The following is a 22,734-nucleotide window of genomic DNA, read 5'->3' as shown; positions in this document are numbered from 1 at the left end:
AGTTTTCTCTTTAGTAACATCCCCTTTCTTCTTACACCTCATGGTTAGTGAAGCACCAATACAGAATACTTTTTGCCACTCGGTAGTTAGCGTAGCCTAATTACACATCTAGAAAACTTGCAGAAAACAGATTAATTCAAAAGTTTATTAAAAAATACTTCATTGTATTTGATATATTAGAAAAAGTGTATTAAGTGTTTCATATTTAAAACATAGTGATTGATTTGAATTGCTCAAATGTATTATTTTCAGCGATTTAGTAAAGGATTATGCTCTTTTATGGTGTTAGTGAATTTATTTTCCTAGTCACTGTGTCCTTCAAGATTTTAGATTAGTAGATTCCATCCAGAGTTGCATCTAAGAAGGAAAATGACATTTCTTGCTTGTTTCCATTTTCGGCTTCATTTCTCAGCTTTTGAGTGGTCACCTTTGAACACACTGAACCACAGCAGCTGCTATGGGGGCATATTCTTAGAGTCCTGTGGTGGAAGTGGTTGATAGTATCAAAAAGTGGTTTTCCACTTCAGCAAAACAATGGTTTGACTTTTTTTTAGAAATTAATCAACAATCCTTACTACATCCTTACTTACTGTTTTTCTTTTTTAAAAAGTGTTTCTCAGTAAAGTTTTCCATTTCAAACTTTATTTTAAAATATATTCAGACTGAAATATCCAATTCCAATAAAACGTCTGATTTGGATTTTATCTTGTTTTCTTTTAAAATCATACTTTTTTATCCACCTTGTTCAGGTTATTAGAGATAATTCAGACTTCATAAGTCCTGAGTAATTGGCTTCTAATGATTTTAATAAAGCTGGTAGGTATCCTACATGATTACTGGGTGCTTGGATTTGTAACTAATTTGAGTGTTCATAGGCAAGATCTCTTTCTAGCTATGCATAGCATTCTGGTCAAATGGTAGCACATGGCTCTTACATCAGTTTTAGAATAAATCTCATTCTTATTTCTTACATCCTCGCTGAAGCAAATATTGACAAGGAAAATAGATTTGCCATGTACTATGTAATTCTTTAATCTGCCCTATGTTTTATGTCTTTTACCAGATTATTTAAAACCTCGTCATTTTAACATCGGAGAACTATGTGTTTGCATGTGTGTGTTTGTATATATAAACATGCATTGATATGGATGTTCCCATGTCTGTTCTGTAGGATGCGTCACTGGCTGAGGTAAACTCATTCAGTCCTTCAATGCCAATATCCCCCTCATCAATGATAAACCAGTATAAATTTGAAGATGAACCAGAACTAGGAGATCTCTTCATTACAGTCGATGATCCTGAAAGCCACATTACGGCCATTGAAACATTTATTACATACAGAGTTGTCACAAAGGTAAGCATCTGGTCATGGCTATAATGGCTTACATTGATAATTCATCCTTAAATAAGAGGAGATATCAATTCCTCATGAAATATTTAAAGAGTAGAAAGTGAGCTATCATCATTAGGTTGCTAGCAATAATTGTTGTCCATGTTTTTCTAGACGAGAGAACATTTTTTCTTCAGGCAAGTGTAGAAGGGCTGTAAGGTGGATTGCTTTTGCTTTTTTATCTATTCTATCCTTTCTTATCGTACTTAATTTGAAGTGCTGGTTGCTGATGATAAAGGAATAGCATTCCTCCCACATACCTTGAAAAATTTTTATTCAACCCTCAAAAACATTTAGATTACAAAAGAATGTTTTGAGGGTTTTAGAATTTACTTGCATCATATTATAAATCTCTGCGCAACAATGAATGCTAAACAGCACGCATTAGTGAAAACATGGGCTCTTTGTGGCTTGATTCTAGAAGACAGAGCAGTGAAAATAAATCTCATGGTCTGACAATTTTGCAACATTTTTTCTAGGCATAAAAAAATAAGCATTATTTCTAGGCATTAAAGGTTTGTTGGCAAGTTCTAACAAAGGGCTACAAAACCAGAATTGATGATGGAACGCAGATTCTGTTAAGCAGTTCAGGAAGTGTTGCTATGATATGCTGAAGTTTTCACATTTTGGATGCGGGGATTGTTGACTCAGGTCAGCAATGGATGAGTTGGATTGTTGACTCAGGTCCCAAGGATGCATGCAGCTATTTAATTTTTTTCCAGAATGCTAAAAACTAGATTATTTTTTTTAAAAAAAAGATTTTGGTAGGCTAATTATTACAAGTCACTCTGTGTGCAGTTTAGTGCTTTCTTTTATTTTCATTTTTACAATAGAACTTTGATTTCTTGTTACAATTGGATGTTTTATCTCTTCAATGACTTGATCATTGTACTTTAAAAAACCACAAGCAAATAACATGAGCAAAATAGAATCATATATGCATTCCCTTCAGGTACTCAGTTTTCTCCAAAATCTAAAACTATTTTGTTGGGCTTTACTGCTATGCTAACCTGGGCATTTTTTTTTTTCTGTCTCTGGCTTTCAGACATCCCGTGGTGAATTTGACTCCAGTGAATATGAAGTTCGAAGACGATATCAGGATTTCCTGTGGTTGAAGAGCAAACTTGAAGAAGCACATCCGACACTGATTATTCCTGTTCGTTCACTAAAACTTGAGTTATTTTTCTTTACTTATGAGATGGCTCCACTTTTATCCTGAGATGTTCGAGGTCTTTCTTCAGTTTCTGATTTCTCACAAATGTTAAACCAACCTTCTTTCATTGGCTTTATACATATGTGATAAGTAAATATCCCATAAAGGTATTTCTTAGGGTTGTAATTGTGCCATATACAGTCCTTTCTTAGTTGTATTTGTATTCTTCTGCACTGTGTGCTACAAGAACCATGTTATACCACTGTTGAATGTGATAACTTTGTAACAATTTGGGGTTTGCATGGTGGATTCTACAAGGTATACCTATGGGTTTTAGTGAGTAGAAGAACTATTATAATACCCTTAATGTTATGCAAATTATAGGATAATTTTTTTTCTTTTTTTTCCCTTAGCCATTGCCTGAAAAATTCATAATGAAGGGAATGGTAGAACGATTTAGTGATGAATTCATTGAGACTCGAAGAAAAGCTTTACATAAATTTTTGAACCGCATTGCTGATCATCCAACTTTAACTTTTAATGAAGACTTCAAAATCTTTCTTACTGCACAGGCCTGGGTAAAATGACTTTATTTTCATTTATAGTTATGTGATACCATACTTTGTGTTAGCAGACTATATCTGAAGTGTTTCTAAGTTCTGTATTCAATAGAGTCCTCCCGCAACTTATTACAGAAGTGTCAGAAGGCAGCAGGGCATTTATGGGATATGCATCCCCCGACATAACCTTGTCTTTTCCCTGCTTTTGGTAGTAACATGTGTGGCCATAAATATTGGTGTACTTTCCAAAGCAGTTTTTGTTGCTGTGTTTTGGATTTTTGCATCAAATTCACAATATTTCAGCTCTGCATGCTTTATGGTATACTTGTATGCTTCCAATATATAAAAAATAGCATTTTAAATTAATTATTGTTTTGGTTGGCACTGTCTTTCTCATCTGCTTTTTTTTTAAAAGTTGTACTAGTCTTACAAAAAAAAAAAAGTAGCCTTTGTATTTTTGCAAGACATGTCCAGTTGAAAATTGGAATTATTTAGTCAAACAAGTCTGCCTCTGAACTTCAGGGAAGGTTATTCTAGCAACATATAAAAAGTTACAAAAAAAAAATAGATGATTACTTCTTCCAGTAGTAACATTGTTTGCTTTTCTCAATCACTTATTTCAGCAATCATTACTTCTGCTTCCCTGTTCTGAAGGCTAAATTGAAAACTAGGTGACTCACCCTAAGGAATGAAAGGGCAAAGGTTCTCTGCCATCTTTAAACATTCTTGTGGGAGCGTGATACATGGCATGCTTTTGTTTTCCCAGAAAGGCTTAGCTAATAAATGCACATGATGGGTACGGTTCTAACGCTGGTCTAATAATTTTAAAACAAGACTTATACACTAAAAATACATGCTTATGTATGTAGTTTTGTTTTAAAAGAAAGCTTTAAAGTATGGATTATTTTCAGAGAATTTAAAGAAGTATTTGGAAGTAAACACAGCTTGTTCTCTCTTTAGGAACTCTCCTCACACAAGAAGCAGGGTCCTGGTTTGCTGAGCAGGATGGGACAGACCGTCAGAGCTGTAACATCCTCAGTAAGAGGAGGAGTTAAAAATCGTCCTGAAATGTTTACAGAAATGAACCATTACATGGAAACATTTAGTCAGAAAATAAATGTACTAGACAAAATAGCACATAGAATTTACAAAGAAGAGAGGGGTAAGTAGAAAACAAGATTGATTTAAGAAATTAATATATTGGAAAAGTTGAATTAATTTTGATTATGCCAGATTAAATAGACTTTCCCACAAGCATGGGAAAAGGGAGATCTGTCTTTATACTGTGCTTTTCATAATGGTCATTGTTTTGACAGACCTCCTAGTTAATCTGAGTAACTCCTTAATAGGAAGAGTTTTAACATGTCATTGAACTACTTGATAAAGAATTTAGAAAGACAAAAACCTAGCAACTGTCTTTTTACTTGTGCTTTTAGGAAAGTTATGTGACCTTTTGCTTTTGTTCTTTCAGTGGAATGTAAATAGTCACAGTTTTCTGTACTGTCTTGTACAGGCAAATGCTATCTAGAATCCAGATCTCTAAACATCTCTTTTTTTTGTTTCATTCTCCACTTTTTTCTGTATTGACCAATTAGGTTTTTGGGTTTTTTGGCTATAATTTCTGTCATGGGGAACTGTGTCTGTTAGTGTTTCCCTAAAAAGGATGACTTAGTCTAATTTTTTTCCCTAAGTAACAGCAGTTTGCACACCTATTTTGACTGCAAAATTTCTGAGACTGACTCTGGCCTCAGACTAGGCCTCTTCAGTAGAATTTCCACTGGTTAGCACTTGAGGGATTTTATTTTCTGTATAATATAATTTGAAGAGCTGCACTGCTTTCTTTAAGCCCTTGTGCTTTATTGTCCTGTATAAGATTTCGGCGTGCCCTCACTAAATTGGAGGGGTCTTATAAAAGGAAAATGTATGTTGATCAAAAAAGAGTTCCTTTTGGTATCATTGATTTCAGTGGAAATAGCTGGCTGAGATCCACAGTTTCAAGGCATCAATGCCAAAATATTTCTTGGAAAACCTCATGTATTTTGACATGCTCCCAGATACTGTAAATTATATTTTTTTTTGGATTTTCCAAACAGCACTTGGCAGAACATTTGTGTGTGGGGCTGCACTGTCACGGATGTGAACTGCTGATAGCTGTGATTCAGAAAACAATCCTGCTTGCAGTAACTTAGCTTGAGATTCTTAATTGCATCTTCCATAAAGGATTTTTTTTGTCCAGATGATTTCAAAGAAAACATTATAACCTTCATGCCACACAGGTGCTTTGCATCTTTCCTTGGACATTCCTTCATTATAAATTCAGTTGTTGTGAAATGGTGGGTTTGATACATGATCAACGTGTTCACAGTACCTTTCTGTGGACAGGCAACCTCCAGGTCATATCCAATGTTGCCCAAGTTTAGCCCTACCAAATGGCACAGTGAATTCCAGGCGTTCTTTCTGCTTACAGGCTGTCACTTGGCCTAGAGACATAAAAGAAATAATTTGTAGGATGTCTTTATATTTAGATTAATAAATGCTAGTAAAGGACATAATGCCTGCAGAACTAGAGTGAACTTCCGTGTGTCTTCTGAAGCTTTTGGGACATCCCAAGTGCTAGTTTTAATAACTGAGACAGGATTCAGAGCATCATTGTAGGCAGAGGAATTCACAGCAGTAGAAGCAAGTGCAGCAGATTGCTGCCCAGGGCTGTTGTACCTCATGTCCCTCTATTTGAAGTCAGCATGAAATGTTTCAGATCATTGAGATGAATACAACACATCAGGTCTAAGAGTGTATGCGTCCTTTTAAAATGACTGAGGCATTTTTGGCCGATAGGTTTCTACAAACTGCTTAATTACAATACATTAATTGATAAATCTATTTAAAAACAGTGAACTGCAGTTTATATATCTTTGTCTTGTGAGCAGGTTTAAACACTAGCCTGTTTCTTGCTTTGTTCACACTAAATACGAGGTTGCAATTAGTATCACTTAGACATCTATTAATGAATAGAAGACTAATATGTGTATCTGTTCCTTTTAAGAGTATTTTAATGAAATGAAGGAATACGGTCCCATCTACACACTCTGGTCAGCATCGGAAGAAGATATAGCTGACTCCCTAAAAGGTGTTGCCAGCTGCATCGACAAGTGTTGCAAGGCTACAGAGAAGTGGATGGCAGGGCTCTCAGAAAATCTGCTGCCAATTTTACATGAATATGTACTCTACAGTGAAATTCTGATGGTAAGGTTTCCTTAAGGATTGCTTATGGCTGTATATAAAGTTTGGCTGTGTCCAGTGACACAGTCTGGAAAAGAATTTGCAAGTGATGAAAATGATTTTGCAGTCCCTCTATTTACTGTTCTTATTAAACGTGCACTGCACAGGATAAGTGTCCATTAGCAGGGAATCTGGTTGGTCCTGTTTCCCTTGTAGATCAGGCAAGAGACACCCCTTCCAGATTAGAAGAGCTTGATAGTTTTGTGTGGCAGGCAGCCCTTGGAGGCTGGGCTGAAGAGTGCTTGGCTTTGCCATCTTCAGAGAGCTCCACACTGTAGCAGAGGCAGGAAGACAGAAAGGTTTGGGGAGCAGCAGCTGAGAAAGACCTCCTCTGACACTGCTGAAATATGAACTCATTGAGTAACAGATGGTGTGGGGGAAAAGCAACAGAGAGGTTTTTCACTTTCTAGGAGATGTTCCTAAACTGCATTTTCTTTTTCTAGAATAGCAGGGAACTTCCAGTCTCTGTGCCATTATATAAGCACGTTAGTCTATGCCATAAGCTGATGCTTTCAATTCCCTTTATGTATTTATTTTTCTTACAGTTAGAGAGAATGTGAAAATCAACTTCAGAAGTGCTGATGGATAATCAACATAATTAAGTAGCTCAATTCAGCATGTCATAATTTCCATTCTGCAGAAAATTTGTACAAACCCTTCTTTGTCTAGGTTTTGAGCAATGCAAGCTGCCGGGTCTGTTCTTGCCTTCCTGCTGGGAACCCAGCTCCTACTGCAGGGGTTTCTGAGTAGGCACTGAGAGTGTGTTACAGGCCTGAGCAAGTTAACTCATCCTTTGCTGGTACCATTGCCAGTTTCCCAGTAAGGCTTAGCTAGCAAGAGGTTAGGAATTGCTGCTGCAATGACTGCTGTGTTTAAAACCATCTCCACTGAAAGAGGGGACATACAAAATGTCCTGTATCTCACAGGCTTCATTATTTGCATGTCGGTGCAGGTATATGGAGGTAGGTATTGTGTTGAGTAAAAGTCTGAAAAGATTGCTGTCTTAGCAAATTGCAGGTCTTCCTACTCTCTCCATTTTTCATGTTCCTTATTTTTCGTAATTTCTATATCTGTTACCAGTGAGCCATCCCAGCCCTCATGTTATTGAAGAGATGCTGCCTGCTCATTGCTTTCTAGTTTGCAGCCAGGCTTACCCTTCCTGGGGTGTTCTCTTTTGTCCAGAGCACAAAGAGGTTTCTGGGGACAGATCCTAGAGTAACAGCCTGGCTCTTTGTGTACACATTACAAGTAGCTGTTGGCCATAGTTTTTTGTTTTTCTGCTTGCAGTGTTCTTTATGAGACACTTACAGTGCAGGATTAGGCTGCCATGAGGTCCTGTCGAGAAGTAAAATCTTCTTCCACTAGCTCATTCCTGTTCAACAACTGTTCCTTTCCTTTCAATTCATCGTGGATATTTATTTTTCCTACAACTGATTTCCCTCTTGCAGTTTGGAGAGGGGACTACTCACACTGAAAATCCAATAGGTCACATGCTAGTAAAACCTGCTTTCAGGGGTGCATTTAACCCCTCATCACAGGGACCTTTATGCAGTGCTGTCAAGACCATGCACAAATGTGCAGACGGAGATGTGGTCAATACAATATAATCCTTCTGTTTTCCAGTGTTGAGAGTTCAGTCTTAAACTGGGAAGAAAGATGAATTCATAGCTAAAATATTTACACCTGGACTGGCTCATTCTTAACTGAGTCATAGAACAGATCTGGAGAGTGCAGAGTGCTGCTGTGCCTCTGGGTATGAATTGCAGCAATAAATTTGTTAAAGGTCCACATACAGTTATTTGAGGGTTTTGTCACTGGGTACTATTAAATATTATACAAAAAAATTGCAAAACTATTATGATACACATTTTAAAAACACAGTCCCCGTGTTTGCCATTAGAAGCCAGCACTTGTCTATAGTTGTAGCACATTAATAATAAAATAACTGGTTTTATCTTGTAATTTAAGGAGTAGTCGTGATGAAAGTTGCGAAGTAGTCATTAAAACAGTTTTAAAAGAGGCAAAAGAAATAGTAAAAAAACAGAGAAAGCATTTGGAATATGAAGCTGTTCCAGACATATTTGTTTTGCTTCTATGCTTACAGCTAAACATTTTCTGTATTTTTTAATCAAAAGATATTCTGAGCTATTGAAGCGTAGATTCATGAACATTAGTATGCATTACTAATCTATTACTCGGAATTGTCCAAAATTAGATTTACCAGATATTTCTAGTAAGTACCTGTTCAAAAAGAAAGAGTGAAAAATTATTTGAAAATTAACCTCCTAAATTATTCTATTGTGTTTGTTAAAGTGACAAGATTTCAAAGAGAACTCAGTCAAATAAGACAGGTAGAGAAGGTAGAGCTGCTTGTGCCCTGTGCTGTTTCAACATGCCCTGTGCTAGAGATTAATACTGAAAATCTCCTTAGTATATGCAGAAGAAGCAGTAAAACCAGTTGTGGCAAGCTAATGTAGAAGAAGGTTTTGGGATTTGTAATTTTATATGTCCTGCTCTGATTTTTTTTTAAAAAGTACTAAAGCTTTGCAATGTTTCTGTGAGATAAGCATACCCGAGTGTGCTTTTACAGATGAGGAAACTAAGGTAAAGATAAATTTTTAAGGCTTTCTCGAGGTCACAGTGCAAATGAGCATTGGAAATGGAAATTTAATCTGCGAAATTGTTCCTATTTTTTAGTTTAATAAGTTATGTTCCTTCCTCTTTCTAATTATTTTTTGGCATTATGCTAAAAATCCAGTGCCTTATTAAAATTTTAAAGGAGGGAATAATTATATCTGCTGAAAATAAGCAGATATATCAATGTTAGAACATCTATCATAGTTGCAATAATTTTATCTAATTTTACTAAACCACATTTGGCACTTAGAAAATATTGAAGTTCAAAATCACAATTTCAGTAAAGCCTGATATACCATTTGTAGTCACTTACTCTATTTGATATTGAAACTTTTACTTAAAGAAGGTACTTTTGTTCATGGCACTTGGCAAACTCATATTGCTGTTTTAAAATATGAATATATAGTAAGTTGAACTGATGCGAAGTAAACTGGTGTTGCAGTTTTTCTCACACAAGTAGCAGTGATGCTGTGTAGGGCAGATTCTTGCAGGACTAATTTTGGATTTACTAGGATTCTTGGAAAACATGCAAGTAAAATACAGGTATTGAAAAGTCTTCAGTACATGATTTTAAGATTGTTTTGAGGAAAGTACATGTATTGTGTCAAAATTATTAAATGGCATCATTCTGTGATCTTGTTTAATTTATTAAATAACCACGTTGTTTGGTTTTCTGAATAGATGGCTAAAATTTGGTGCAGTCTACTTCTTTTTTTTTTTTTTCTACATTAAGGGTGTTTTGAAAAGGAGGGACCAAATTCAAGGCGAGCTAGACTCCAAAGTTGATGCTTTAGCCAATAAAAAGACTGAAAAGGATATGGTAAGTATGTACAGCAAGCTGAAATCTTTCAGGCCTTATTTGAACTGCAAAAGATGATCCTCTGAAGAAAGTGTGTCCTCTGAAGCCATGCTTTGTAACTGGATGGTGTCTCTATAATTCTCATACTTCTTCTGTAAAGGTTTGGTCTTTGTAGCTATACATGCCAGGCAAAGGCAGTTATGAGAAGGATGCAGAGCTTCAGTAGACAGACTGCTGGAGCAAAGGGCTGGTAATAGTGAGCGACTACTGTGTTTTGTCAACACAGACTCTACCACAGCTTATTTTTAGCATTTCTATTTAATTCCTTCCACACTGGGAGTTAAAAAAAGAGCATGCTGCCATGCTCTTGTAGCTGCTGCTCCATTGATGTCAAAGAGGGAGAGGATGTGGTTAGAAAGTGCAAGGGTGTTCACTAAGCTTATTTAAAATAAAAAGTTCTAGATTCTGTTCTTTCAGTTTTCTCTCTTACCTGGTTGGGCCGAGGGATACTTTTACATTTCCCGTATGACACCTTCCTTCATTCTAGTGGAGTCAGACCATAACCGGTAGCCCATGGGGGCCAGTATCCCCAAACACATCAGTGAGTATCAGCAGGCTGATTAAAAGGAATTTCTGGAATGGGTATTGGCATTTTTTTAAATTATTGATTGTTTAACTCTTCAGCCAAAATAATGTCTTTTTAGCACAGTGTTAACGCGAAGTTTTATATGGTATAAGTAATATACAGAGATGACGAAATAATAGTCACTGTAACTTTATAGTACATCAAAGGAGAAAGTCCTTGACATTTCATATACTTTTTATTAGGGTTGTTGTAATTAGCTTTCAGGTAAAGATGAGCTGTTTAGATAGTTTTGGGCACTTGAAATGTGTATTTTGGTTTAATTTCTTGTCACTGAACTGAATAAATTAGAATACATTACCATGGTCTGACACCTGCAATGGTTATGGTATATTATGTAACAATTTGCCTCTGTGTACTGCAGAGGGACAGTCACTGACTACCTCTGGGTTTGAATTTTCCTGAAATGGAAATTCTGTTTACTTACCTCTTATAGTCATTTCACTGTCTTTGTGTTCTTTAATCTGCACTGCCTTTACATTCTTTAATCTGGTTTTGTTTCTCTGCTTCTGCTGCTTCTTCTTCTGTCCTTTGTCCGTAGTTTACGTTTAAAGTTTGAAGCTCATATAAAATGCATGGAGTATGGTAAGTTGGAGAAGGCCCCTAGGCTTGGAGTTAGTGTTGCAGTGGCAGGTTCTCGTCCCCGTGCTGCCTTGTGAGGGCTTCTCTCAGCCTGTCCACGTCCCCTGCACCCCACACCATCAGTGCCCTGTGGGCCAGCAGCATGTGTTAGTTGCATTGCATGTAAAAGCACAATATATGTTAAGAATGATCCTTATGGGTCCCTTCCAACTTGAGATATTCTATGATTCTACAAATTTATTCTGGCAGAAAGGAGTGTTATACGTCATTGTGTGAGTTATTTGTATGCAGTGAGTTATTTCAACTTTTCAACGTTGCGTCTCTTTTAATCAGTACTTCCCATTTGTATGGTTTGTTGGCAGCCTGCTAAAACGAGTTGCATTTGCACAGAGCAATTCAGCAATGAATTGCAATTTTGTGCAGTTCGTTTAGCTAGTCTTGTTGCTGTCCACTGTAGGGAAGGGAACATTGCCTGGCAGGACGTGGTCCTTTCAGAATGTATTTCTGTTATAATCTGATGGAGTCCTCAGACAAGGTGTATACACTCTCTTTTCCTGAATTGTTACAGACAAAAAGGAAGAATTTTCCCTTTAGCAGAGTATTGATCCTACCATGTCAATTTGATATTGACAATAGTTTACTCCATAATGAGATGTTTGTACTTGCTTTCAGTAAAATGTTGAGATCAATTTGCACAACCTGGTCTTTTTTTTTGTTGTTCTGTGTTTCCAAAACTTTGTTTACAGTTTTGTTTGGACAACGTGATTACCCAGGTGTTCAGATCTTTGCTTTCTTTTTCCAACCCCTCTACATCTTATTCATTTCAAAAAATCCTGTTCTGAGAGCTTGATTCTCCTTGCAGTCTCATGAGAGCCGTAAAACAGATGTCTGTTAGTTTAATCTGATCATAAAATCCTATGTTCTTTAATTGAGTGGCAGCTGTATCCTGAAGATTTTTTTCTTAATTAGAAGTTGAAGGCTTTTTCTATTAATGATAGTTTGGACACAGAGAAAAATGTACTTCTATTTTTGACCATTCAAGTAACTTTTAACTGTTTTCTCATTTTTTTACTATGTTATAATTTTTATGATGTGAAATATTTTGCTGACATGTCTAACCAGAATAAAAGGTAGTCATAACACAGGTACTGTTATTGGAATTCATGTTGGACACTGAGTTTGACTGTATTTGCACATTTTTATTCCTAAGAAGAACTCATGTAGCTTATAATGATCTCATAGATGTCAGATTGAACTTGTCAGTGCAATCTAGTAGCCAGAAATTCTGCTGACAATGAGTGGCATGAACTCTAATCTCATTTGAAGTACATTTCCACCATGGATAAGGAATCTGACTGTCATTAGAGCTGATAAAAGGGTATGAGATCTTTAGCATTGGTCACAGCAAACATTAAATGATTTAACAAACAGGAGGTTATACAGTAGGAGAATACAAAACGTCCTTAAGGTCAGTAGAGCTGAAATAGGCTGGAATCACAAATTAAACCTTTGGAGATGTCTGGGTCATTGGCTGGGAAAAATTTCCTTGAGCTGTGCTTCTGCCCCTGGGCCTTTAGAAAGCTGCTTGTGGTGTTCCTAAAAAGCCAAAACCTTGTCTCCCACTCCAAAATTTAGTCCACAAAGAAGGCAGTTGTTCAGGGTATGGAAGGTTTAAAGACTGTGATTTTTGATGCAGGCTCTGACAGATATTTGGGAGAACTTCGATGTCCTCATGCTCATTAAGACCTTTCGTACTTCCAGAGCTCTGTCTGTAAAGATGCTGGAGTTTGTGGCTCCATGGCTCCCACACTCCATTCTGAAGGCGCACACAGCAAATCTAGCACATGCCTCTGTGGTCTGGGAGTTTTTAACAGTTCTGGTACTGATGCTAGTGCTAATAGTAATTCTGACAAAAGGTTGGTGTAATGGGCTCTGACAGAAACAGAGAAACATTAAATCCTAACTTAAGGATTCTGGTGTTCAGGCTTGAAATGGAGTAGTAAAGAGATGAAATGCTGAATCTATTCCATTCTGAATATGTCTTATGTTTTAACTCTAGGCTAAAAAGGGTTAGTATCACCAAGCTGTAGGATGAATTCACGTAACAGACAGAAATTCAGGCTATTTTGCATAGTGAAATAGTGTAAAATGCTATGTCACTTACTTAGTAATTTGGCTATTGGGCCAAGTCTCTGGCTACAGGTTGCAGTGTTCACATCTGCTCTGCTTTAGCAGTGTCTACCTCCCACCTTCCTGTCCCATCATCTGATGAGCACTGGGCTGCCCTTCTTTGGGGATCACCGATGTGAGATTTAATTTATCACACCAGCTGCCTCAGTCAGATCAATGTAAGAAAGTGGATCCAGATTAATATTTAATTTACAGGACAAGTTGTAGCAATTTACACCTTGTAAATGAGGAGCACACTAGGTAGATGTTTTTGTTGAGACCAAGCAAACTCTTTGATTTCTGCTGTCATGGCAGCTGAAAGGAGTGGTATTTATGTTTCATTTCAGTTATGAAAAAGTAGATCTCAAACCTCTGTAGCTGAGATGAAGAAGCGTGGCATAATGCTGTCTTTAGACCTTACATCCAACCCTTGCCTTGACAGAACACACAGTTTCTTTTGGAATTTAGCGGGTGATGTTTAAGCCACATATCCAAGCAGGGAGGTAGAACGGAGTCTGCCTGTCCACATCACGTTGTGACTATACCATGTTAGAAGTTCATAGTTCCTAGAAAAGGCAAGACAAAAGTACACTGTAAAATAAATGTCTTAAAGATATGTAGAATGAGACAAAGTGAAGCTGCTGCAGCCAGGACTAAGTTGGAGAAGTTCTTTATGTGTGTAGCACCTAGTTCATTCCCACAGGGGACTTTATCTTGAAAAGCAGAAAATGGATTCAACTGCCTTTCCTACTTTAAATCATCTAAAATATTCGCTGTTTTTAGTATTCTGTGTGCTTTCATTTTTGGCATTCAAATGAAAGGCAGTTAACTTGTGACATGCCCAAGATAACCAAATCCAGCTGCCTGTAATTCCTTAAAGGTATTTTCCCCACATTTAAACTTTGGATTAACCTTTTCATGTTGAATACAGTGTTGGTAGCTGAAATTACCCTTGTCCCTAGTTCAATTACTGGTCTGGGTAAATAATTGAACTTGGGCTTTTTAGTAAAGTAGAAATAATATTTTGCATTTTTGTTCTTGATTAATAACCAGTCATTCATTAATCTAGAAACGTGGCAAGGAACATCACTGTAGAAATCAAGTCTAACTGAAAATGTTTATTCATCTGTATATCGTGGAATGTGGAGAAAATCCATGCAGATTAGATTTTCAGTTTTACTAATGAAGGAGATTTTGGCTACTTTAAGAGCTGAAGGATTCTTATATGTCAAACTGAATTGACCATGGTGTCTGAATTAAACACTCGGCTCAGGTTTTGTGACCATTTCAAGCAGTGCTGCTTAGTTTGTTTCTGATGGCGGCAGCACTGCCAGCTGTTGTGCTGGATCACTGTCCTCCTTGCATGTTTCAAGCTGAAGACTGCATCAAGACTTTCCACATCCTGCTCTGCATTTTGATATATTTGTATTCTCCCAATAACCTGAGCATTCCTTGAAAATCCTGAAAGTTAATCCTGGAATCCTGAAGTTCCTATCGATAAAAGCACCAGCTCTGCAGAGGGTATGAGGAGCTCTCCAACTTTACAGGGGCACTGTATGAGAGAAGGAAAAAAAGACTGACAGTAGAGTACAGGGAAGAAAAGAGGGGTGTATGGGACCGGAGTTGCAATGGAAACAATACAAGGAGATTAAACTTTTCTTGCTTTATATTCCTTATTGGTGGTGTTTCTGCCTGACCTCCCTCGTGTTGCACGTAGTCGCTGTGCCGTCCCTGCAGATGAGTTTGCGTTGTAGCTGCAGATGTACCTTGTTCTGTAACTGGGTGCCAGCCAGGACTGACACAGCTGATTAAGAAATGACAATAGGTAACAAAATTATCGAGAAGACTAGAAGAGTCATTAAAGAGGGGGGCTTCTGTCCGCTTACTCATTCCCATTAGCTGAAAAGTTACTCCTGCCACTACAGTATTTGGAAGAAAATGTCGAGAGTAGCCCTCAAGGTTTTTGATCCTCATTCACTGTGAAAGAGTTTCTTCTCTGCAGAAGACCTTTGCTTTTATTTCTTTTTCTGCTTCTGTATTTCTCTCTCCTTCACCTAGTCACACAAGGGTTAGTTCCACAAGAAAAGATTGCAGGGTGACAGGCTAGGAATCAGAAAGTTTGTGCTTTTGATTTCTACTGTCTTCTCTCTATTCTGTTTTCTTCTGAGATTATCAAAGGTTTTGTCAGAGTTTTCTCAGTTTCTCTGGCCAAATCTAATTTGTGTAGTTGATTCTACTTCAGTAAAGCCCTCTATGTTTTCTTTTTTAGATGCATTATTGTCAAGTGTTAGTGAAGAGCTGCCAGAGTCTGTAACTTCACATTCAACAAAAATACCTTCAGCAACACTTGACTTCTGGTCTAGAATTTCTGTTATTAATATTTCAGAAATTGCACTGAGTTATTCATTAAGAATAAAAATCAAATTTATCCCTAGGGAATGATTTTCTGTGCTAAGTTAAATACCAGCCCTTGTTGTGCAGTTCTGTTTGTCTCCACTACAATTACTTGATTTCAGTCACTTTTGAAAGGGTGACTTTACTAATATTTTTTAATGTTTACAATTCATCCTTAGTTCTCAGAAGAGATTGGGAAACTTGAAGACAAAGTCGAATGTGCCAATAATGCTCTGAAAGCAGATTGGGACAGGTGGAAGCAAAACATGCAGTGTGATATGAGGTCAGCGTTCACTAATGTGGCTGAGAATAATCTCCATTATTATGAAGAGGTAAAAGTAAAACACTTTCTCATAGCAGTGCTATTTTTTTGTAGATTACTTCACAGAGAATTCCATGGGTTGTTCCATTTTTGCATTTTAGTTCAAAGCTGTGTTACCTTCAGAATCAGTTTTTGCAGGAAGAGGGAGGCAATCAACCTTAATTTGTCACGTTTTGAGCAAAATGTATTTTATTTGTGCTCAAGTGGCTGATCCTGAGTTCATCGTCGACAGAGGGCACTCTTGTTTTACTAACCACAAGAGTTTGGAACATGTCAGCTGCTGTATTTCAGTTTGGAAACCTTTTGCTATGGCTTTATGAAGAGGCGGTCTGGAAAGCTCAGACTTGTGTAAATGATCTTGTATGAAGAAAACATTTCAACACGATTCCATTTCACACAGCACATTCAGGAAGTCCTAGTTGTTATGTCTCTAAGCCTTTCATTAAATAATCAGACTTTATTAGGATAAAGAAGGATCACACAGTTTTGAGAAGTCAATAAGAAAAGCTTATTGAACTTTTAAAAAATATACAAATGCTGCAAGTGTATACAATTAATAAATTGAATCTTTTTATAATTGAAACACACTACTTCACAAAGAAAGAAAAGTGGTTATAATTAGATTTTTATTTTCAACTCAAATGCCCTAGCTAATATTCTTGGCAAGAATTCCCTTTCACAAGAGTGTATACTAAGGAAGAAAACTTGAAAATATGTAACAAGGTATGCTAAGCATTCTGTGAAGTTTCTTCATGGGGAATACATTGTTGATTGAAGTGTGCATTTTGAAAATTTCCCAGATGTCTTGAATTATATTAAAGAATTTCTCCTTATTTTGGAAAAAAAATTGGAATACACTAAGCAATCTATTAATCACTAATTAGTACTTTTCACAGATATATGTTGATATTTGTAATTTCCATTCCTAAATTCTGAAGTTTTTATGGATTGCGCTTTAATCAATGATGGTGTCCTGATTTTACAAATAATTTTGTAAAAACATAATTGAAAAGACAGAACTCTTGATCATCAAGTCTAATTAATTAACATACAGTCTGTAAGATGCATGGACATTGACAATCTGTTGTTACATATTACGATCAAAATATTTTCTGAAATCAGGCAGCAAGCTTTTGACATCCTTTCATGTTTTCTTCAGTTATTGATGATCTCTGACTCCTATATCAGCAATATGTATGTTAAAGTGGTGCTAAGTATATTGGAATATTTTACTAGTGAATGATTAGCTAAATTAAAACACAAAAATAATTCTTTTGTTCTCTTTCCTGTCTAGAAATGCTTTCTGCTGAATTAGAATTTTAAGTCAAAATGCCAAAGCTTGTCCTGTAAGGAAATTATTATCATTAAGTAACAAACTGCAGAAAATGGTTCAGGGATCTCTGGAACTGCCCATGGTTCTTAAGTAGCCTGTGAAATACTGGACAAATTGGTTTATACTGAGACATTATTCTTTAATGGTGCTTTTCTTGAATACTGAAATCTGCATTAAACATGTTTTTGCTCTTATACCTCAGTAGATCTGGATTTTAGAAAAAAAAATCTTACTGCAGCAGCTGCAGTAATAGGAGACACTGTTCTAACTGTCTCCTCCTTGTTTGCAAAGTGAGGTCTTACCCTTTTTTTCCTGTTTTATTGGAAGATCATTATCTTAATCCCGATAGTCAAGAAAATTTGATAAAATTAATATTTAGGTTGGGAGTATTTATCTAAAGTATGCATGTTTATTTGAGATCTGTGGTTAATGCTGATGGTGGAGAAGTGATAACTGTCAGAGGCCCTTATACTACAAACTACAGGTGTGTAATGCACTCCTGAAAACAGCAGAAAAAGAAGCCCTAGCATCTGCTTTTAATATTTGGAAGTGAAACTTAAGGAAGGGAATCTCAGAAACCCGAGAATCAGAATGTGGTTTTTGTGTTTTCAGTAGAAACAAAAATCCTACTTTAAAGATACTGGTTTGAGTATTACTCACTAAACTCATGCACAAACACAGTGCCTGTTACAGTATTTTTTACTTGTTCAGTCATTACTAACATCATTAATATTCTCTCATGTGTCCAAAGTTAAGTTACTCATTCATGCTTTTGATGCACCATTTGACGCTTATTAAGCCTCTTTTACTGTAGCATCCCTCACCTCATTGCTTGCCTCTTTTTTCTCAAAGTTTTCTCAAAGCATGTGCTCTGCATGCTCTCAGGCACCATGTATGCCATGGATAGGGTACAGTGGCTGAGCACTTCTGTCCTTCTCCTATGAGGAATCATCTCCTACTTTCTAACTCAGTCACTATCTGCTTCTCCTCCTTTCCACAGCTCTCCCTTATCCCTCCCCACCCAGTTCAACTCCTATTCAAGTCTCCCATTCCCTTCTCCACAGCAGTGTTTCACTGTGCTCCTCATTATTCCCCAGTCTTACTGACTTCATTTCCCGGGCACACAACCTAACCAGGAGCCATTCCTATTAGTGGCCATTCTCTGCATCCTTTAAATTTCTGAGCACTAGAGAGTAACGAGAGACAGACATCTCCTGTTTTCTGGTAGCTTATGCAGTGGATAATCCAGTCCTTCAAAACTGTATAGCTAAAGTCAGTGTGATCAAGTACAACATTGCAGTGTGTCTATGTACACTAGAATTTCTAAAATGTTATTTCCTCTTTGTCACGATATAGGGAAAGAGTAAGACCTTATGTGTGTTTGGATTTTTCCTTAATTGCCTTTTCTTAAGGATTCTGCTGTCAACTTGTCAAGCACCACCTGGCTAGCATAAGAGAGTATGTATGTCTCAAGCTGCATTAACATTCAGGCTAAATGAAGTGCTATTTTGAAGTGTTACTTGTAATTGTATTTACTGGATTTACTAATTGAAAACAAGTAGAGGTATTTCTGTACCCTTCCAGTTTATTGACTATCTAAATTTCCTATAATAGAATAAGAAGTATTCCATTGTTCCTACAGCTGTGTTATCACTAGTTGCTTTGTGTCTTTCAGTGCTGCAGTAACAAAGACACTAGTTAAAGCTCAGTATTGCGAATTTACTGGCTTGCCCTATGCAGACCTATGAAAATGAAGGCATTCCTGTGATAATCTACAAGCTCTGCCATAATACATTTAAATATGATGTCACTTAGTAGCCAAGAAATCACCATGACTGACCAGTCACTTGGTATTCTTGTAGCAGGTCTCAAGAGTTCATGGAGTTCTCTACTTTCTGTTCTTTGCTTCTAGAGCAGAGTTGAATCCTGCTGAAGCCTCTCTGTATTCCACACAGGCTTAAAGCCAATAACATCTTGTTGCTAAAATAGGGATGATTTTCTAAAACAATATGAAAACTTTTTAATTTCAAAAAAAAATCAGAACTTTACTTCTATTTTTGAAGTAAATAGCATGAATTTGTTTATCTTACAGAGAAAAGTTGAATGAAGTATGTGTTAACACCGTACCATTTTATTTTATCCCTTTTTCCCATGCCTCAGGTGTGATACCATTTTCTGAAATGGCACACCTTAGTCCAGATAAGGTTATCTCCCAAAGAGCTGGAATCACAAGCTGTCCACAGGGTGGAGCTTACAGCTGAGAAGGCTGATTGTCACCAGTGGTATTTTCATTAGGTTGAGTATAGAGATTCTGCAGAGCCCTGAAGATGCAGCATCACTAAAACCAGAACAAGATACAAAGTTATTGGATGATACCAGTTTTGCTGTTATTTAGCTAGAATGTCTGAAGAGTTCCTGGTACAAATAAGCAAAGCCAAGCCAGGTGAAGTTGAACCCTGGCTTCAAAGAGCAATTGCAATTAAACATTTACTAAATTTTTCCTTTTCTTTTTCTCATGTGTTTACTGAAGTCTGGAGGATATTTACAGCATCAAAGAAAAAGAAGCACTTCAGTTTCTCTCACAGAGATCTTTGTTAATGTATTCTACTCAGAAAAAACACTGGAATAAGTGGCTAGATTTGGCAGCCCAATCCAAAGACTAGTTAGGCATTATAAATCCAGAAAATTTACCAGAGTTGGGTATTCCACAGCTCCTAAGGCACTCTATTAAATGCAGGAAGATCTGGGTTCTCTTTTTTAATATAATTTAGGATGATATTTTATTCATTTTGGTATTGAAAGAGCATGCTTTTTCTTGTGCATGGATGAGCTTTTGTTTTAAAGCATAGCCTGTAATTTTATTTTTCTCATGTCAAACTAATCCTGTTAAACCTTTGCAGCTAAAGTTATCTTTGATATAGTGAGATTCTTGTTGGTATTGATGCAGCTTACTCTTGTCCAAAACCATAAGTAATTTGCTGATTTTCTTAACTATTTCAAGCATAAATTAGTCCATTTCTGTGACCTACATTGTTGTACAGGCATAAATTGATCCAAAAGCTTCATTAGGCAAAACAATACTCATTCCCCATTATAGCAACTTCCCTCTAACTCCAAAGCCCTTATGTTCTTCTCTATCTAGTATAAGCTGTGGAAAAATAGATGAGATTTGTTGTTTGCCCTAGAGGCCTCTGTACTGATGCATTTAACTAGTCATTTGGTTGTGTAGCAAAAAAATAGCTGCTCATGCATGTTAATCACATCCTACCTTAACAATGCCTGGGAATTTAGCTAACAAACTCCATGTTTTCAAAAGTTCCCATGTGGCTAAGTCAGTTTGTCTCTGAATGTGGCTTCAAAGCCAGTATCCATCTTTGAACCCTCACTCACTCCAACCATAAACATTTATTTTAAATTTAAGGAAGATGGTTTTTATAAAGGATATTGCTATTTCTGTGGACTCTAGTTTTTGTTTCCTTGCAACCAGAAGCTATGAAGGTATTTTGTCTCTCACTCAGAGACACATAAGATTTCATTTACAGATTCTACTCCAGAAAATGCCACCATAAATTACGATATTTTTAAGGTATCAAATGTGAGAAACAGGGAACTGTAACAGTAACACACATGGCATGTGATACACTGCTTCTGTTATCATCCCCTCTACACATTCTATTTCTATATCTCCTTTTTAGTTAGATTTGCAATTGTACTGTATTGTATGCACTTAGAAAAAAACTTTTTTCTGTTCTTTCTGACAATGATGTTGAAGAACAGATGTGTGACCTGCTGTAGTAATCAGAATACTCTAGGTAAAATACCCTTATTTAAGTCTTGCTATTTGATTCTGTGTATTTAGGCCTTCTTTATGTCTTCCGATGGGCTTTTACAAGTAATTGGATTATGAATTTCAATCCTGTGCATGAACATTTAATTTATTGGGTTTGGGTTTTCTTCTTTTTTCCTTTCTGCCTGCTTTGTGAAATCTGCTATTTAGATCCCCTATTTAGAGCTCCATTTTCAACCTCCCAGGAATGAAGTAAAATAATTCTGTAATAATGTTGAAGTATACATCACTAGTGAAACGTCGTTTCTGTAGTTCATGCTTCACAATATAAAAAGCTTGAGCCTAAGGCACAGAGACCTAGTTTTGTTTTGGTATGGTTAATTATAAAACTTGTCAGCTGTAGCAGCACTGTGATGTCTGACAGTGAAATGAGCCACCATTGCTCTTACATTTTGGAAAATGTGTTTTGGTTATGTAAACCAAGGATAAATTAAAAACTGAATACTTGTGTAACTGAAAAAAATGCTTTTAATCTTTGTCTGGAAAGACTTCAGTAAATTGTATCTATATAGTTAAGCAACATATTGCAATTGCATTTCAATATGTGCACTTTGGCTCAGTGTGGCAAAGATAATAGCCATTTTTACATTCCAGCTAGTGGTGATATATTTATTTTAATTCACATTACTGAAATTGCAGAATGACAAAACATGCCTTCAGAATTGTCATTCTGAACATAGTCGTTCAGAAAAAAAAGGCCAGTCATTGCCAACAAAAGTCTCATCAAGCAAAAGTCATCATTACTTGTCCCACACCTAGAAAAAGCCAAAGAAAACAGATGTGCCTTGCAGCTTTCTAGGATGGTAATCCAGACTGAGCTCTAGCAAACAGAAATCTGAGTCCGAGTGCCATGGTGAAGACATATTGCTAGCCGCTGCCTCACTGACATTTTAAAACCAAGATGCTACCTTCCAGCTCAGGTGTCTCAGATAGGCTCAGCTGCCACAGTGTTCCATGAAGTAGGGGAAAACCTCATCTTAAAGCCTTTATACAACAGTTCAAAAATACCTTTTAAATTAGAAATCAGTTTGCAGCACCTGCAGATCACTGTTCATGCTAACACTATTTTTGCTGTTTCTCCCTGATTTTGTATTTACTATTTCAAAATAACACTTCTCCAAAAAGTCAATGAAGAAAGCAGATTTCTATCTGACTCTTAACCTGTTGTTCCTCTTTTTTCCCACAGTAATTCAAACCTTAGATGTGCTCTGAACAGCAGCATAATGTTGTGTACAGCAGCATTTAGTTGGGGATTTTTCAAGCAAGATAAGAAAAGACAGATTTGGGAAGCAGATTCATGTTTTCCACAGTCTAGGGGACTATATACGAATAACAGGAACAGTTGCTAACGTGCTTGAGAACGACCCAAAACCTCTAGCAGAAATAAGCTCCCATCTTTTTTCTTTGTGATCTTGTAGGTCAGTTGGCTGTTTTAACCTCTCACATTATCTTGCAGGCTCATGTCTTCTGGGATTTTTTTTTGTGTTCAGAGACGTAATTGCTGCTGACTTTTGTTTGCTGTTTATTGTTATTTTTGTCACCCATCATTTTATGCGTGTCCTTAGTTCTGCATCCTTGTGTCACTATGGATTCCCTCAACTCCAGTCATACTATGTGTCTCCTTCA

General features: G+C 36.7%; 2 protein-coding genes across 3 annotated transcripts in view; one reads left to right on the top strand and one right to left on the bottom strand.

Moving 5' to 3' along the window:
- Nucleotides 1–22,734, top strand: part of SNX7 (sorting nexin 7) — a 29,276-nt gene that overhangs the window by 4,658 nt on the left and 1,884 nt on the right. The window contains exons 2-8 of one of the 2 annotated variants that reach the window (XM_054072374.1): nt 1,172–1,354; nt 2,436–2,546; nt 2,957–3,121; nt 4,064–4,265; nt 6,147–6,346; nt 9,753–9,839; nt 15,786–15,938. In XM_054072374.1, the coding sequence (XP_053928349.1) occupies nt 1,172–1,354; nt 2,436–2,546; nt 2,957–3,121; nt 4,064–4,265; nt 6,147–6,346; nt 9,753–9,839; nt 15,786–15,938 (1,101 nt within the window). The remainder of the gene's footprint in view (nt 1–1,171; nt 1,355–2,435; nt 2,547–2,956; nt 3,122–4,063; nt 4,266–6,146; nt 6,347–9,752; nt 9,840–15,785; nt 15,939–22,734) is intronic. The other variant, XM_054072375.1, reaches the window with a different exon arrangement.
- PLPPR5 (phospholipid phosphatase related 5) overlaps nt 15,954–22,734 on the bottom strand; it is a 110,218-nt gene continuing 103,437 nt past the window's right edge. Inside the window, exon 6 of the mRNA XM_054072379.1 lies at nt 15,954–19,169. Within this exon, the coding sequence (XP_053928354.1) occupies nt 18,981–19,169 (189 nt within the window). The 3' untranslated portion in view covers nt 15,954–18,980. The remainder of the gene's footprint in view (nt 19,170–22,734) is intronic.

Source organism: Cuculus canorus, chromosome 8, assembly GCF_017976375.1.
Source record: "Cuculus canorus isolate bCucCan1 chromosome 8, bCucCan1.pri, whole genome shotgun sequence".
NCBI lineage: Eukaryota > Metazoa > Chordata > Aves > Cuculiformes > Cuculidae > Cuculus > Cuculus canorus.
This window is presented reverse-complemented; position numbering and strand designations above follow the sequence as displayed.